Source organism: Salmo trutta, chromosome 21 (assembly GCF_901001165.1).
Source record: "Salmo trutta chromosome 21, fSalTru1.1, whole genome shotgun sequence".
Classification (NCBI taxonomy): domain Eukaryota; kingdom Metazoa; phylum Chordata; class Actinopteri; order Salmoniformes; family Salmonidae; genus Salmo; species Salmo trutta.
In genome coordinates this window covers 8,719,640-8,734,805 of record NC_042977.1, presented here as the reverse complement: position 1 = coordinate 8,734,805, position 15,166 = coordinate 8,719,640, and the positions used below count along the sequence as shown (strand labels likewise).

The 15,166-nt window shown below is 41.1% G+C and overlaps 1 protein-coding gene across 1 annotated transcript; it reads left to right on the top strand.

The window, feature by feature from the left end:
* Window positions 1-7,028: 7,028 nt before the first annotated feature.
* Window positions 7,029-15,073, top strand: zgc:110269 (probable flap endonuclease 1 homolog). The gene is made up of 11 exons (XM_029704111.1): window positions 7,029-7,209; window positions 7,537-7,612; window positions 7,933-8,035; window positions 9,337-9,391; window positions 9,479-9,540; window positions 9,680-9,816; window positions 11,592-11,652; window positions 11,893-12,024; window positions 12,296-12,441; window positions 12,725-12,869; window positions 14,352-15,073. Exons 1-11 carry the CDS (start codon window positions 7,128-7,130, stop codon window positions 14,406-14,408), a joined length of 1,056 nt encoding a protein of 351 aa, XP_029559971.1. The 5' UTR covers window positions 7,029-7,127; the 3' UTR covers window positions 14,409-15,073.
* The last annotated feature ends 93 nt before the right edge of the window (window positions 15,074-15,166 follow it).

Genomic DNA, 15,166 nt, shown 5'->3' with positions numbered 1-15,166 from the left:
AGGTCTGAAACTCACCTTTCTGGTAAAAATATATATCAATTGCTGAGGTGTACAAATATTATGAAAATATGAAGAAAAAACATCCTATTCAACAAAAGTAAGGGAAAAGGGTTTGAAATGAATGAAATGCTTTCTAAATGTAGTAACAATCAAAATATAAACTACCTTAAAATAAGTTTAAAGCTTCTAATTGTGATCATAATTAGTGACAGTGCAAATTTGGCCCCATTTCATACAACTGATGACATTAGCGGTGACCAAAAGAAAGTGGTCGTGTTTCAATTCTACTAAGTTATTTAGTATTTTTTTCATGTTGAGAGCTGAGAATCCGGCTGAGAATATCACAGCGAGATGAAACTGCGACTGCTGGATTCGCTAGACTACCCCCATGAATATGCCGCCTCCCAGGCTGGGCTCCGTTGCACAGAGGGAGAGCAAATTGATTATTTGTCTGGATAGGCCAGACAACGTGACACATCACTCCCTATGTGAATGTGGAGTGTGAAACCTGACACTTCAAACGGTAGCAGACAGACGGCACTATAAGGCACTAAAGCCTGCAACGTTCACAGAGCGATTTATACACCAAAAAGTCAGTCAAAATTAAAGACATGCTCGGGTACTTTGGAGACTAGTAAGTCTTTTTTTAACCTCCCGCTTTGAGCTGGATTTGTCAATGTGTACTTCATACATGCATAATCTATGAGCAGAATTACTGTCTTACCTCAATTAGCCACAAAATCCATAGTTTGAAAGCGACTGTTTTTTGGAAGCTGTGTGGTGCTATTTTCCATACATTATGAGCTTCAGCCCCCTAGCAATTTGAGTTTCAGCACCTTGCCATTTGAGTGACAGCTAGCAAACACACACAAAGTAGAGCAAGAGAGAGAGAGAGAGAGAGAGAGAGCAATGACGTAGTGACGTAGTGCACATATCTGCACATTTGTGACGTAGAGATATAGAATCTTCATTTGATCACTATTTTGTTGATGATAATTTTCCTGCTATGCAGGAAAAGCTTATAATTTCCACTTGATACATTTTATGTTAGGGCAAATCAAGTCTGAAATTCTAAACCCCTACAATAAATTGTCATTAATTATAATACACACAATAATTCCCATTTCCCGTTGCTGCAGGATAATGTTTCTGCTGTATAAAACTGGCTCAAATTAAGATCCCACAACTGTAGTATGCAATTTTTGGGGACCACTTTTAGCTCATGGGCGCTACTTTCAGAACTACTGGCAAAAGAATATATACAAACGTACCGGAGAATCTCTTTAACATCTAAGAGCAGTTAGCCCACTCATTTAGAGATCCCTCGCCCCCAGAGATGTCAGGCAGAGATACGAACACAAAGACAACCCCCACTTCTCGTTAGCCAAGATGAAGAGGTGAAAATGGGGGTCTGAGGAGTGTAATCCCTCAAACAGGCGGCTGGGGGCTTGAATCCGGGGGTTTAACCCCCCATAAGTCCTTAAATCCCCAGTTTAGACGTCCAAAACTGATGGGCTGAAGCCCCATGCATGGCTGCAGACAGGCTGGACCCAGACAGAAGACCCTTCTCATCCCTGAGTGTTCAACGGATGGACACGCCGGAGGGGAACAGTGGTTACGGAGTTGACCAGGAGATACACTGTGGTTACGGAGATGACAACCACGTGTGAGAGGTGCACTGTGGCTACGTGTTGACCATTTTGAAATGAACTGTGGTTACGGTGATGACTGTACAGGTTAAGCATAGGAGTCATTGGATATTTGTGTTAATGCACTGAGGTTACAGAGGTGGCTGTACTAGGTGGTATGCATTTTATTAAAGATATCAATGGCTACCTTGGATTCCTATTTGCTCCTACTGTAGCCAGTTGTCTGGCTATAGTAGGATGTCACAGTTACAGGTGCTACAGGCATGACCTCATGAAGGGGTTGGCATGGAGAGACAGCTTTGGGGACAGAAAGCCAGAACACAAGCTTAACAACTGCAGTTTGACTGACACAGAAGACTTTGTTGGTAAGTTAGTTAGCAATCTTCATTTTAGTGGACCTATAGGGTCACAATTGTTTTGTGTTTGCTTTGTAAGAAACAGGATTTTTCTTCTAATGGGCTTTTTCTGACAGCGTAAGCACATTGAAAAACGACTGAGAAAAAAATGCATGATAACCACAAGGTTGAGGTCTGTGAATAGCTAGTTAACATGAGTTCGAGGGCAGTTGTGAGACAGTTGTCGTGTCTTTGGCTATGCCGGATTAAGTGATATGACATGCTATTCTATAAAATCCTTTCTCTGTAATTACTATTACCTGATTAAGCTAATCATGTAAATGTAATTAACTAGAAAGTCGGGGCACCACGAAAGAGTGTTTATAGAGCTGTTATCTTCCGAATAAACTCTTAAAGACCTAGCAATATTTGACATCAATAGCAGTCAATATTAATCGTCACCTTATTTCAGTCTCATCTGAAAGTTGTAAATTCTTGGTTATCTTCACGATCCCTGGCTAACAAGTTTAATCAGCAATACAAACTTTGATTTAATTATTTATTTACTAAATACCTAAATAATCACACAGAATTACATATACACAGAATGCAAATTCTGGCCCAGGGGTGTGAAGGTGAATGGAAAGGCACTGGAGCAACGAACCAACCTTGCTGTCTCTGCCTGGCCGGTTCCCCTCTCTCCACTGGGATTCTCTGCCTCTAACCCTATTACGGGGGCTGAGTCACTGGCTTACTGGTGCTCTTCCATGTCATCCCTAGGAAGTATGCGTCACTTGAGTGTGTTGAGTCACTGATGTGATCTTCTTGTCCAGGTTGGCGCCCCCTCGGGTTTGGGCCGTGGGGGAGATCTCCGTGGGCTATACTCGGCCATGTCTCAGGGTAGTAGGTTGGTGGTTGAAGATATCCCTCCAGGGGCGTGGGGGCTGTGCTTTTTCAAAGTGGGTGTGGTTATATCCTGCCTGTTTGGCCCTGTCTGGGGGTATCGTCGGACAGGGCCACAGTGTCTCCCGACCCCTCCTGTCTCATTCTCCAGTATTTATGCTGCAATAGTTTATGTGTCGGGGGGGGCTAGGGTCAGTCTGTTATATCTGGAGTATTTATCCTGTCTTATCCGGTGTCCTGTGTGAATTTAAGTATGCTCTCTCTCTTTCTCTCTCTTCTCTTTGAGGACCTGAGCCCTTGAACCATGCCTCAGGACTACCTGGCCTGATGACTCCTCGCAGTCCCCAGTCCACCTGGTCATGCTGCTGTTTCAACTGTTCTGCCTGCAGCTATGGAACCCTGACCTGTTCACTGGACATGCTACCTTGTCCCGAACCTGCTGTTTTGGGCTCTCTCTCTACCGCACCTGTCACGTCCTGACCAGTATAGGGGTTATTTGTTATTGTAGTTTGGTCAGGATGTGGCAGGGGGTATTTGGTTTATGTGGTTCGGGGTGTGAGTCTATGTAGAGGAGTGTTTGATTTATGTATTCCGGGGTTTTTGGGCACTGTTCTATGTTGGTGTATTTCTATGTTCTGTCTAGGTTAGTCTATTTCTATGTTTAGTTTATTGGGGTTGGACCTTCAATTGGAAGCAGCTGGTTATCGTTGCTTCTGATTGAAGGTCCTATAATTAGGAGTTTGTTTTCATGGGGGTTTTTTTGTGGGAGATTGTGCTGTGTATAGCTTTGTGCCTTACCGGCCTGTTATTCGTCGTTGTGTTTTTTTTGTTGTGTTTGTTTTGGTTTACCTTCTTTGTCCATTTAATAAAAGAAGATGAGTGCATATATTCCTGCTGTGTTTTGGTCCACTCTACCCTACGACAACCGTGACAGCACCTGCTGCCTCTAACTCTGAATGATCGGCAATGAAAAGCCAACTGACATTTACTCCTGAGGTGCTGACCTGTTGCACCCTCTACAACCACTGTGAATATTATCTGACCCTGCTGGTCATCTATGAACATCTTGGCCATGTTCTGTTATAATCTCCACCCGGCACAGCCAGAAGAGGACTGGCCACCCCTCAGAGCCTGGTTCCTCTCTAGGTTTCTTCCTAGGTTCCGGCCTTTCTAGGGAGTTTTTCCTAGCCACCGTGGTTCTACATCTGCATTGCTTGCTGTTTGGGATTTTAGGCTGGGTTTCTGTACAGTACTTTGTGACATCGGCTGATGTAAAAATTGCTTTAGAAATACATTTGATTGATGTCGGTTTGAGTAAAGTCTACAAAATAACTTTACGTAACTGTGCTCAGATATATCTAGTGCAACATGTTTCCTAAAAACGTTTGAGTAATGACCGCACATTGGTGTTTACAGTGAGGGGATAGAGGGCCTGGGCACTGCTGTCTTGGGCCAATCTACAACGTAAACATGTCTTTGCTCTCTGCTCTCTCTGAGCTCCAGGCTAAAGACAACACAGAGGAAGACAGAACATTTCTGAACTTTTGCTTTTTGAGTGTAGTTAACTAACTGTTTTTGTATTTACTGATTATATTTCAGTTAAGGCTAATTGATAACATTAATGTAATCAGTTTCCTAAAAATGTTTAAGTAAACTTAGTTACGTTTGAGTAATGGTGAATTATCGTTTTTAAATAAGGTGGACTTTGCTAAACTCAAACATTTAATGTATCGCAACTTATACTTACTAAGTGACTGACTTACTATGATTATTTCATGTTCACTTCACCATATTGATTTAATTTAACTTCGTTTTTTTATGTATAGAGAAATCAAAATAACTAACTGGATTTACATGAAAGAATGTAAAGTATACCTTACTCAGAAATCGGCATTTGTATTAATAATATGAAGGTAGTACTGCTGACTTCAGCTAATTAAGTTTCTTAACTTTTAAGGTAATCAGTTTCCTCAAAATGTTGGAGAAGCCAGAACTTATCCGGTTTTACAGTATACTCATTCTTCAGATTTGTTTCCTCCTGTTGTTAAAGTATTTGTCTTTCCAAATGTAGAGAAAGAGGAAAAGATTGAAGAGAGACAACCAGATAGTTGATATTTGAGGGAAATGACCAAGTGAGCTCCCTGAAAACTTTGGAGCAAGAGGTGGAGATCACTTTGGCGAATGAAGTAGAATGGAGAGAGGATAAAAAGAGACAGAGGGAGATGGAGGGAGGGAACGCTACTCCAGCAGTTTATAGAACAGCTGTGGAAGGATCTGCTGGACGAAATGGAGAACATCTGGAAAGAGAGCGCAAAAGATGGCGAGAAAGGAGGACGAAACAAGACATTGAACAATAGACAGAATGGGTGACACCAAAAGAGTTTCAGAAAATTCAGACTATGCAGAGAGAGATTGAAAGAAATGAGGACAAACACGAGGGGAAAGAGCTTGATGAGCATGTGGAAGCCTATGAGATTCTGGCACTCTTTGGGATGGGATATCGAAAAACAAACAGACATTGGGTAACAGTGACATTCTAATCTACATAGAACATATTCTCAGGGGATGGTTGTAGAATAGTTTTCATCTAGGGAAAAACTGATATTTAGAATTTTACAAATCATAATAGCCAACAAGTTCACAAATTGTTCCATATTTTTACATTCGTGAATTTGCCATACAAATTAAATAAACTATTGCGATTTGGAGGTGATCTTGTTTTCCTTTCAATTGCTCCTCAGACTGTTCTACAAATCTATTTTACTGTTGCTTACTAATATTTTCAGGGGCGTGTTCATTACGCCAATTCTGTTTTTCAACTGTTTAAGTAATGATTACACTGCAGTTTATTACATCCACCATATGATACATTTTATCCTTGAGATGAAAGACGTGTTATGTTAGCTAGTAGGCTACCTTCTGCACACCAGTATTTTAGCGAAACATGGCAAGTCAGGTGATACCATTAGTCTACGATACCATTAGTTTGCCATTACTACAATGAGTGAATGACGCTACCACTATGGGGTAACATGAACTGGCTAGCTAGCTAGTTGACACTGTCCGCTGCCTGTCTATGACAGGTCCATGGCGTGAGGCACATTGGAACACAGGAGTGGTGGTTGCTGATAATGGGCCTCTGTACGCCTATGTAAATATTCCATAAAAAATCTGCTGTTTTTACAATAGTAATTTACAACATTAACAATGTCTATACTGTATTTCTGATCAATTTGACATGATTCGAACATGCAACCTTGGCGTTTCTTGACATTCGCGTTATTTGGGTTGCTAGACGTCCATGTTATACACTCACCCATACCAAATCATTGTCTTATGTAACCATTGGGGCGGCAGGTAACCTAGTGGTTAGACTGTTGGACTAGTAACAGAAAGGTTGCAAGATCGAATCCCCGAGCTGACAAGGTAAAAATCTGTCGTTCTGCCCCTGAACAAGGCAGTTTACCCACTGTTCCTAGACCATCATTGAAAATAAGAATTTATTATTAACTGACTTGCTTAGTTAGACTGGGAACACAGATATGCATCCCTTGGTCACAGATACATTTAAACAAAAATGGGTCGCACAATGAGCCTCAGGATCTCGTCATGTTATTTCTGTCCATTCAAATTGCCATCGATAAAATGCAATTGTGTTCGTTTTTTTCGGACATACGCCAAATTCTCAACATTGGAGGTGGACATTTCTGCAGTCAGCATGCCAATTGCACGCTCCCTCAAAACTTGTGGCATTGTGTTGTGTAACAAAACTGCACATTTTAGAGTGGCCTTTTATTGTCCCCAGGACAATGTGCACCGGCGTAATATCGTGCTGTTTAATCAGCTTCTTGATATACCAGAACTGTCAGGTTGATGGATTCTTGTGGCATCACTAACAGGGATGGAAACAAATTTGGGCACAACATTTGAGAGAAATAAGCTATTTGTACATATCTGGGATCTTATATTTCAGCTCAGGAAACATGGGACCATACGTTACATGTTACGTTTATATTTTTGTTCAGTGTATATCAGTGGATTGTTTGTAAATTGTTTACTGTAATAAATGATGGGTGGCTTTAAGGTATAGTCTCTTACTGTGCTCTCTTCCTTTGTTTGATCCCCCTGCCCCTATTGGTAGATTCGTGTAGCAACAACAACGCAGGTTTCCGGGTGCACAGCATCACCAAAACTGTGTATCTAAGTTGTTGGCTTTATAACTAACTGTCAGACAAGCACAATGGGTATTACAAAACTGGCAGATTTGATTCGTAGCGATGCGCCTGGAGCTATTTCTTACAAAGAGATCTGCGACTACACAGGTAAGTTTGAATGCTTAGCTACTTAAGGCTAATGTTAGCTAGCTAGCATGTAGTTTGCTACTAGTATCAACATTGACCTCCTTCATATGCTCTTTATCTCATCCTAGCATGTATAATGTTATAGAGCAGTGTGCACCACCCAATTATTGACATGATTTATCCCCAACATTGAAGCTACCAGACAGGGCAGGCATTATTCACGTTATCAAACTAGCTTGGCCAAGTTTAATCCAGTACTAGATATGGGCACAATTGGATGTTTCCTACTCATTGAGTTCACTCAAAGATTTTACAAATGCAGTCATTTGTTTTGTCTCAAAATTTTAGGAAAGGTCATTGCGTTGGACACCTCCATTGTTCTGAACCAGTTCCGCACTGCAGTACCAAATCTTCAGTTACTGGGGTGAGCTGTCATTTCTAACTTCTAAATTGAGAAGCTTACCCAACCGTTGGCATTGTTGACAGCACCTCAAATGTGGCTTTTTCCTCTCCTTCATCTGCACTGATCTAAAATCACAGGATAGGGGAAAGCATATGGCGAATGTCTACCAGTTATTTACTGTCATCTGTCCAGTTCTTTCCAGACAGTGCAGATGAAGTAAGTAGCTAGAGGAGGAGAGGGAGTCACTTTAGACTATTGGGATGTGTAGACCTGTGTAAACTATTTCTGAATTCAGGGCCCTGTTTCTGTTTCTAACCCATGTTCCCATCATTTCGCTCTAGTCCCTTGACAGGTTTGTTCTTTCGAACGCTAACCTTCCTGGAGCATGACATCAAACCATTGTTTGTGTTCGATGGGAAGCCTCCTGGGGAGAAAAGGGCTGTGGTTAGTGGCGCTCTTAGAATTACAGCTGAGACCATAGCGACCTACGATGCCTTCAGAAAGTATTCACACCCCTTGACTTTTTCCCCATTTTGTTGTTAGAGCCTGAATTCAAAATTGATTAAATTGAGATTTGTTTGTCACTGGCCTACACACAATACCCCATAATGTCAAAGTGTAATTATGTTAAAAACATTTTTTTCCCAAATTAATAAAAAATTAAAGCTGAAATGTCTTGAGTCAAGTATTAAACACCTTTGTTATGACAAGCCTAAATAAGTTCAGGTGTAAAAATGTGTTTTATAAGTCACATAATAAGTTACATGGACTCACTGTGTGCAGTAATAGTGTTTAACCAGATTGTTTAATGACTACCTCATCTCTGTACCCCACATGTACAATTATCTGTAAGGTCCCTGTTTACGACAAGGCACTAAAGTAATGCTGCAAAAAACGTGGCGAAGCAATTCACTTTTTGTCCTGAATACAAAGTGTTGTGTTTGGGGCAAATCCAATACAGCACATTACTGAGTACCACTCTCCAAATTTTCAAGCATTAATGATGGCTGCATCATGTTATGGGTATGCTTGTAATCGTTAAGGACTGGGGAGTTTTTCAGGATAAAAAAACAAAAGGAATGGAGCTAAGCACAGGCAACATCCTAGAGGAAAACCTGGTTCAGTCTGCTTTCCACCAGACACTGGGAGATGAATTCACCTTTCAGCAGGACAATAACCTACAACACCAGGCCAAATCTACACTGGAACTGCATTCCAAGAAGACAGTTAATGTTAATGTTACTGAGTGGCCGAGTTACAGTTTGGACTTAAATCTACTTAAATCTATGGCATGACCTGAAAATGATTGTCTAGCAATAATTAACAACCCATTTGACAGAGCTTGAAGAATTTTGAAAATAATAATGGAAAATGTTGCACAATTCAGGTGTGGAAAGTTCTGAGACTTACCCAGAAAGACTCACAGTTGTAATCGCTGGTAAAGGTGCTTCTACAGAGTATTGACTCAGGGGTGTCGTTTTCAATTTGCTGGCATTTTGAAAAACATGTTTTCCCTTTGTCATTATGGGGTATTGTGTTTAGATGGGTGATGAAAAAAATCTATTTAATCAATTTCAGGCTGTGACAACAAAATGTGGAATAAGTCAAGGGCTATGAATACTTTCTGAAGGCTCTGTACCTCACAAAATGATACCCTCACAAGTAGTGCACTACACTAAATAGGGAATAGGGTACAGTCCATGTCAATACGGTTTAATTTCATTGTATTCTCTGTTTTCCTTCAGTTGGAGAAGAGGGCACAGGCTGCAGGCTGGAGCTCCCCCAGTCGTTCAGGAGCAGGTAAGAGAAACAGTGGAATTCAATCACAGTGCATATCAGTTTTCCATCTTCCTGTATTTTACTTTTGACCTCTGTGGGCACCTGTAGTGTCCCCTCAGACACGGGACTGTCTCCACCTTCTGAAGCTTATGGGTGTGCCCATCATCCAGGTCAGTGTGCGAGTGCTCTATGTAGCATGCTAACCCTGAACACATACCCTAATTATACCAAGTTGTCTTGAACAAACACCAACCACCAGAAACCATAACATATGAACCCTCTCCTTCCACTCTCTCGCTCTCTCTCCAGGCTCCAGGAGATGGCGAGGCACTATGTGCCCACCTGGTGAAACAGGGCATAGTAGACGCGGTAGCATCAGAAGACATGGACACTCTGCCATTTGGTGGAAACATCCTGATCCGCCAGCTCAACGCCAAGAAAAACAGGTGAGAGTGCACCTTTGAGTCCATAACCATGTCTATACAGCCTGGTCTCATAGACTAGACGTAGTATAGTAAATGTACTTCAGGGACACTGAAATTAGTATGATATGTTACGTTTGGTATTTATTTTTATTTTTTATTTTACCTTTATTTAACTAAGCAAGTCAGTTAATAACAAATTCTTATTTTCAATGATGGTCTAGGAACAGTGGGTTAACTGCCTTGTCCAGGGGCAGAACGACAGATTTTTACCTTGTCAGCTCGGCGATTCGATCTTGCAACCTTTCTGTTATTAGTCCAACAATGTAACCACTAGGCTACCTGCCGCCCCAATGGTTACATAAGACAATGATTTGGTATGGGTGAGTGTATAACATGGACGTCTAGCAACCCAAATAACGCGAATGTCAAGAAACGCCAAGGTTGCATGTTCGAATCTCATCACTTTTTAGCTACTTTGCAACTACTTAGCATGTTAGCTAACCCTTCCCCTAACCCTAACTTTAACCCTTTAACATCACTCCTAACCTTAACCCTAAGCTTAACCATAAAAGCTCAAGACACCAGCAGGATAGTGAAACGTTTGCCTGCCGACAGTACTTAGCACCTCTGAACAGGGTGTCTGCAGTCAATGTCTTTTTTATTCACACAGCAAAGACCTTGGAAGTCGTCAGGCACAAAAGCCTTGATAAAATACTCCAAACCAGAAGGTGGCAGTTGCGTTGTTTGGCTATGCATATCTGTGCGTATTGCTTATGGTCTAGATTCCAAGCTATCAAATCGAATTGGTCGCATACACATATTTAGAAGTTGTTATACGGGTGTAGCGAATTGTGTGTGTTCCTAGCTCCAACAGTGCAGTAGTATCTAACAATTCACAACAATACACACAAATCTAAAAGTAAAAGGATGGAGACATGGACACTCTGGTAGATGTTGTGCTAATGTTGCTATTTTATAGAAAGCCCTTGTTGATACTAACCAGATGACCACAGATAGATCTAGCAAGATGACGAAGAAGCAATTTAATTCCCTATCCAAAATCCCATACTGTCAGTGCCAGCCCATAGCCAAATACCGGGTCTGCAAGCAGCAAGTACCACTTTTGTTCTAGCAAGAGAAGGAACACTCTCCCACTGTGATAAATACCTATTGGCAGACTATCGGCACAGAGATAGTTGGTGTGTTTCATGCATAACATTGACCCTAACCTTAACCCCTAACGCCTAGGTTAGCTAACGTTAGCCACCTAGCTAATGTTAGCCACAATAAATTGGAATTCGTAACATATATCATACGTTTTTGAAAATTCGTAGCATAACGTACTAATTGTGATTCGTAACATATTGTACAAATTGCAATTCGTAACATATCATATGAATTGTAATTTGTTACATATCATACACAATAGATAATGGACATCTACAAAGTAATACATATCATATGAAACGTAACGTATCATACTAATTGTAATTTGTTACATATCATACAAAATAGATAATGGACATCTACAAAGTAATACATATCATATGAAACGTAACATATCATGCTAATTGGAGTGTACAGGATTTATGTTTAATATATTTACTAAGTTTGTTTATACTGCTGTGGTTTCCCCAATAGAAAAGTTTTTAGTCCAGGGTTACTTCTCAGGGTTACTTCTACTTTGTGGCAAAGTATTGGTAAAACATTTTTTTTTTTTAATTACTACATTTATTAAGTTATTGTAATGACTCAGTTCTCTGGGTCTCTAAATCTAATTATTCTTCTCCTCACAGCGAAGTCATTGAGTACTCTCTACCCAAGCTGCTAGACATTTTGAAGATAACACATGAAGAGGTAAGATACCTCCTCCACCCAAAGCATTTGTATTGAATGAGGCATAGGCCTTCATTACATGTTCATAGGCATCATGTGTACAAGCATACTACATTCTTGTAAGGCATAAACATCATGTACTTTTCTCTCAAGTATAATCTCTCAACTGTTGCACCTCTCAAAATGCTCCCATACTATCTATTCAGTGATATTTAATCTCTTAGGCTAACACCCCTTGTCTTTCCTCCGAATTTATGTCAGTTTGTGGACCTGTGTATCTTGTTGGGCTGTGACTACTGTGACAAAATCACAGGCCTTGGACCTAAGAGAGCTCTGACTCTGGTCCAGCAGCACCGGAACATAGAGAACGTGGTGCTGAACATCAACAGAAAGGTACAACTGTTCATATTACTGCAATGCAATTGTCTTGGAGATTTTGGTGCCAATGTGTTTGCTGAAGTCTTATCTATAAGCCTGGATAAAACATACCAGTAAATCAAGAAAATATTAAATGATCTATGTCATTTGTTACCACTCCACATATGAATAACATATATGAACTAATGATTATTTCATTTTTCATCTCAGACCACACCTTCTATGCTATGTTCCTGTCCATGTAATTAGACTAACACCCCAACCCCTTTTCTCCCTCCTCCTTCAGACCCACCCTGTCCCACTGTTCTGGCAGTATCAGGATGCCCGCAAGCTGTTTTTGGATGCCCCCCTGACCGAGCTCCCGAACCTAGTCTGGACTGAGCCAGATGAGGAGGCCCTGGTCCACTTTCTGTGCCACGAGAAACACGTCAAGTACTGTTCTGGTCCTCTATGACCGACCTCCTTTGGAATTAGACCAGGGGCCATATGTATCAAGCATCTCAGAGTAGGAGTGCTGATCTAGGATCAGGTTCCCCCTGACCATGTAATCTTATTAATTGTGTTCAAAAAGGTAAAACTGAGACGCTTGAAAAATATGAAACCTGGTGTGCACAAATAGAGTCCTCTATATCTGCAGTGCGTGATTGTTTTATGTCCTTGCCCAGTAATCTAAAACGGAATTATTCCATATGTGTGTTGTGTGTGTGTTATGTAGGGAGCAAAGGGTACGAGGTCGAATGCAGAAGTTCAGTGAGAAGCGTGAACGCCTGAGGAAGGAGAGGGAGGAGGACAAGGCAGCAGGACAGAGCCGACAAACTCGCATGGAGGACTTCTTCCGTGTTACACGGAAAAGGCAACAGGTGATATAACCCCACTGTGACACTTTTATGACACCTCACCATTTTATGGTGGGAGTACCTGCTGAACTCTATATCTCAAGGCCCAGAGCCTGGTATAGAGATGGCTATATATCAGAATGTATTAGCCTGTTCATTGATGCCAAATGTTTCATATCTACGGTATTTATGGCTTTGGAGATCCCCATACTGTATCAACCCTTTACATTGGTCCACTATATCCAATACAGCTAAGGTTAACTTCAGTTTTACAATTCGGTTGAAATGTACAGCAATTTTCTAAGTAATTTATAACCTCATCCTCCATGTAGGTATGCCTTTATTGATTGATCACCTTTAATTTATCAGGTTATATTGACTGTCAATCAAGATGTCTAAGGATCAACACTCTTTATACAGTTGAAAAGTGTTTAAAAAAAATTTGAAACAATGAATGTACTACTGAGCTTAATTGTCCAATAAGAATACAGGTTTTCCTTCTGTTGCTAAATGTCCTACTGAACACGACCCTGTACTGCTGAACTGGGAATAGCAGCCTCAGGGTTATACTAAGACACTAGCTAGATCTTTTCTGGTTTTTCTAAAGCTAGCCAGCTTCAGTTGGCTTCAAATTCAAGCTCAGGCTTCATACATGTTGCGAAGGTGGATATTGATCATGCAACCGCCGTTAACTTGTGCCAGCTTGTAACTGCGTGTTGGCGTTGAACGTGACAAGTCAAAAGCCGAACTCGTCATTGAGACAATGCTGAAACAGCGATCCATGGGCGAGTCGGTCCCACAGACATTTTTGACGAAATGAAAGAAAGCTTATCTTGAAATAGGCTATTAGAAGTGCCATCTTTCTTTTATTAATCGTATCATTAATATCATCTTTGGTGTGCTTATCAATGCACAAGCCCCTTTTTACCCACAGCTTTTAAATGCATCCTGTCTTCACTAAATGTGTAGTGTGATATATCTTTGAATATTACTACACAAAATACATTTTTCTTAAAAAAAATATTGAATCAGTCTTCCTCAAATATGGTCCGGAGAAGGGGATGATGAGGCACTCTGTGAGAGTGAGGGAATCTAATTTGATTGGTCCTCAACTTTCGGCTCAAACGCTTAGTTCAGGATGAAGTGGAGTTGCCCTGCCCCGGAGCAGGTTAGAGATGAAGCATTCATTGCCATAGAAATGTACCTAGCTAAAAGGTGAGTCATCTCGAGTTGAACACAGAATTGACTCAAGTAAGCTCGCTAACTCCTCTCTCCAGCTTCGTAGTACACCCTTCTGGTTCCCTAACTGTTCCTGCATTCAACAATGTCACATTGTTGCCTTGCCTTGTTTGGCAATATAACATTTCATGATTACAGGTTGCCTAAAGCAGAAACAGACTGGAATCCAGACTAAAGTGATGTGACACTTAAATTAGCCTGTGTATTTCTGGTATGTATTCAGTTATTATGTTGTGTCTGAAATACCAGCCTTATCTCCACTTGTAGCCGTCTGAAACTGGGGATTCCATTGGCACCAAAGAAAAGAGAGCGAGGCCAAAGTGACACTGCCCTCCGACGGAGTCTGGTGGTACTGCAAATGCATCCTTACCAACCAGCTGTCTGACAGTTAAAAGGATGTGCTTGTTCATGAAGGTCTACCTGAGAAAGGAGCTGTGCAGATCAACTGATCTATACATTTCTTTAACTTCCTAACCATTGAGCATAAACCAATTCTTATTATGTAAAGATTTGTGACAACGACTACCTCGGGGTCGTGTTCATTAAGGCACCGCCTTGAAAAAGGGGCAGACTACCTGGGCATATCCAATAAGTAATGCTCATATTCGTTTTCCGTTTTAAAACATTGTGCCCTAATGAACATGACCCAGGCCAACTCCTAGGGAGCGAGTAAACAGGATGAGCAGAGGCGGAGACTCATTGGCGAGAACAGTGCAACCACTGTCTGTGGGGCCTTGGCTTGCTTGTTCCCTCATCCAAAACAGGAGCCGATTGATTTCTATGGAGGAAGGTCAGATGGGCTCATGGCTTATTTGGTCGACACCTGCTACCCTCAACAGTGCCAAATTTGAGGCAAAGGACTTTCTTATCTTGATAAACGTGATCATGTCAAAGTAGAGACCAAAATATGATAATCTCTTGTATCAGTGTTTTTACACAAGATGTCAGTATGATGGTATTTACTATTAAACTTTTATTCATTAATGTAATACGTTGTCGAATGGTCATTGCTGCCCACCAGATCTTCCCACCGGTAGGTGTCAGTCACTCTCCGGCTAGCTGTCTGGTACACCTCCTGTATG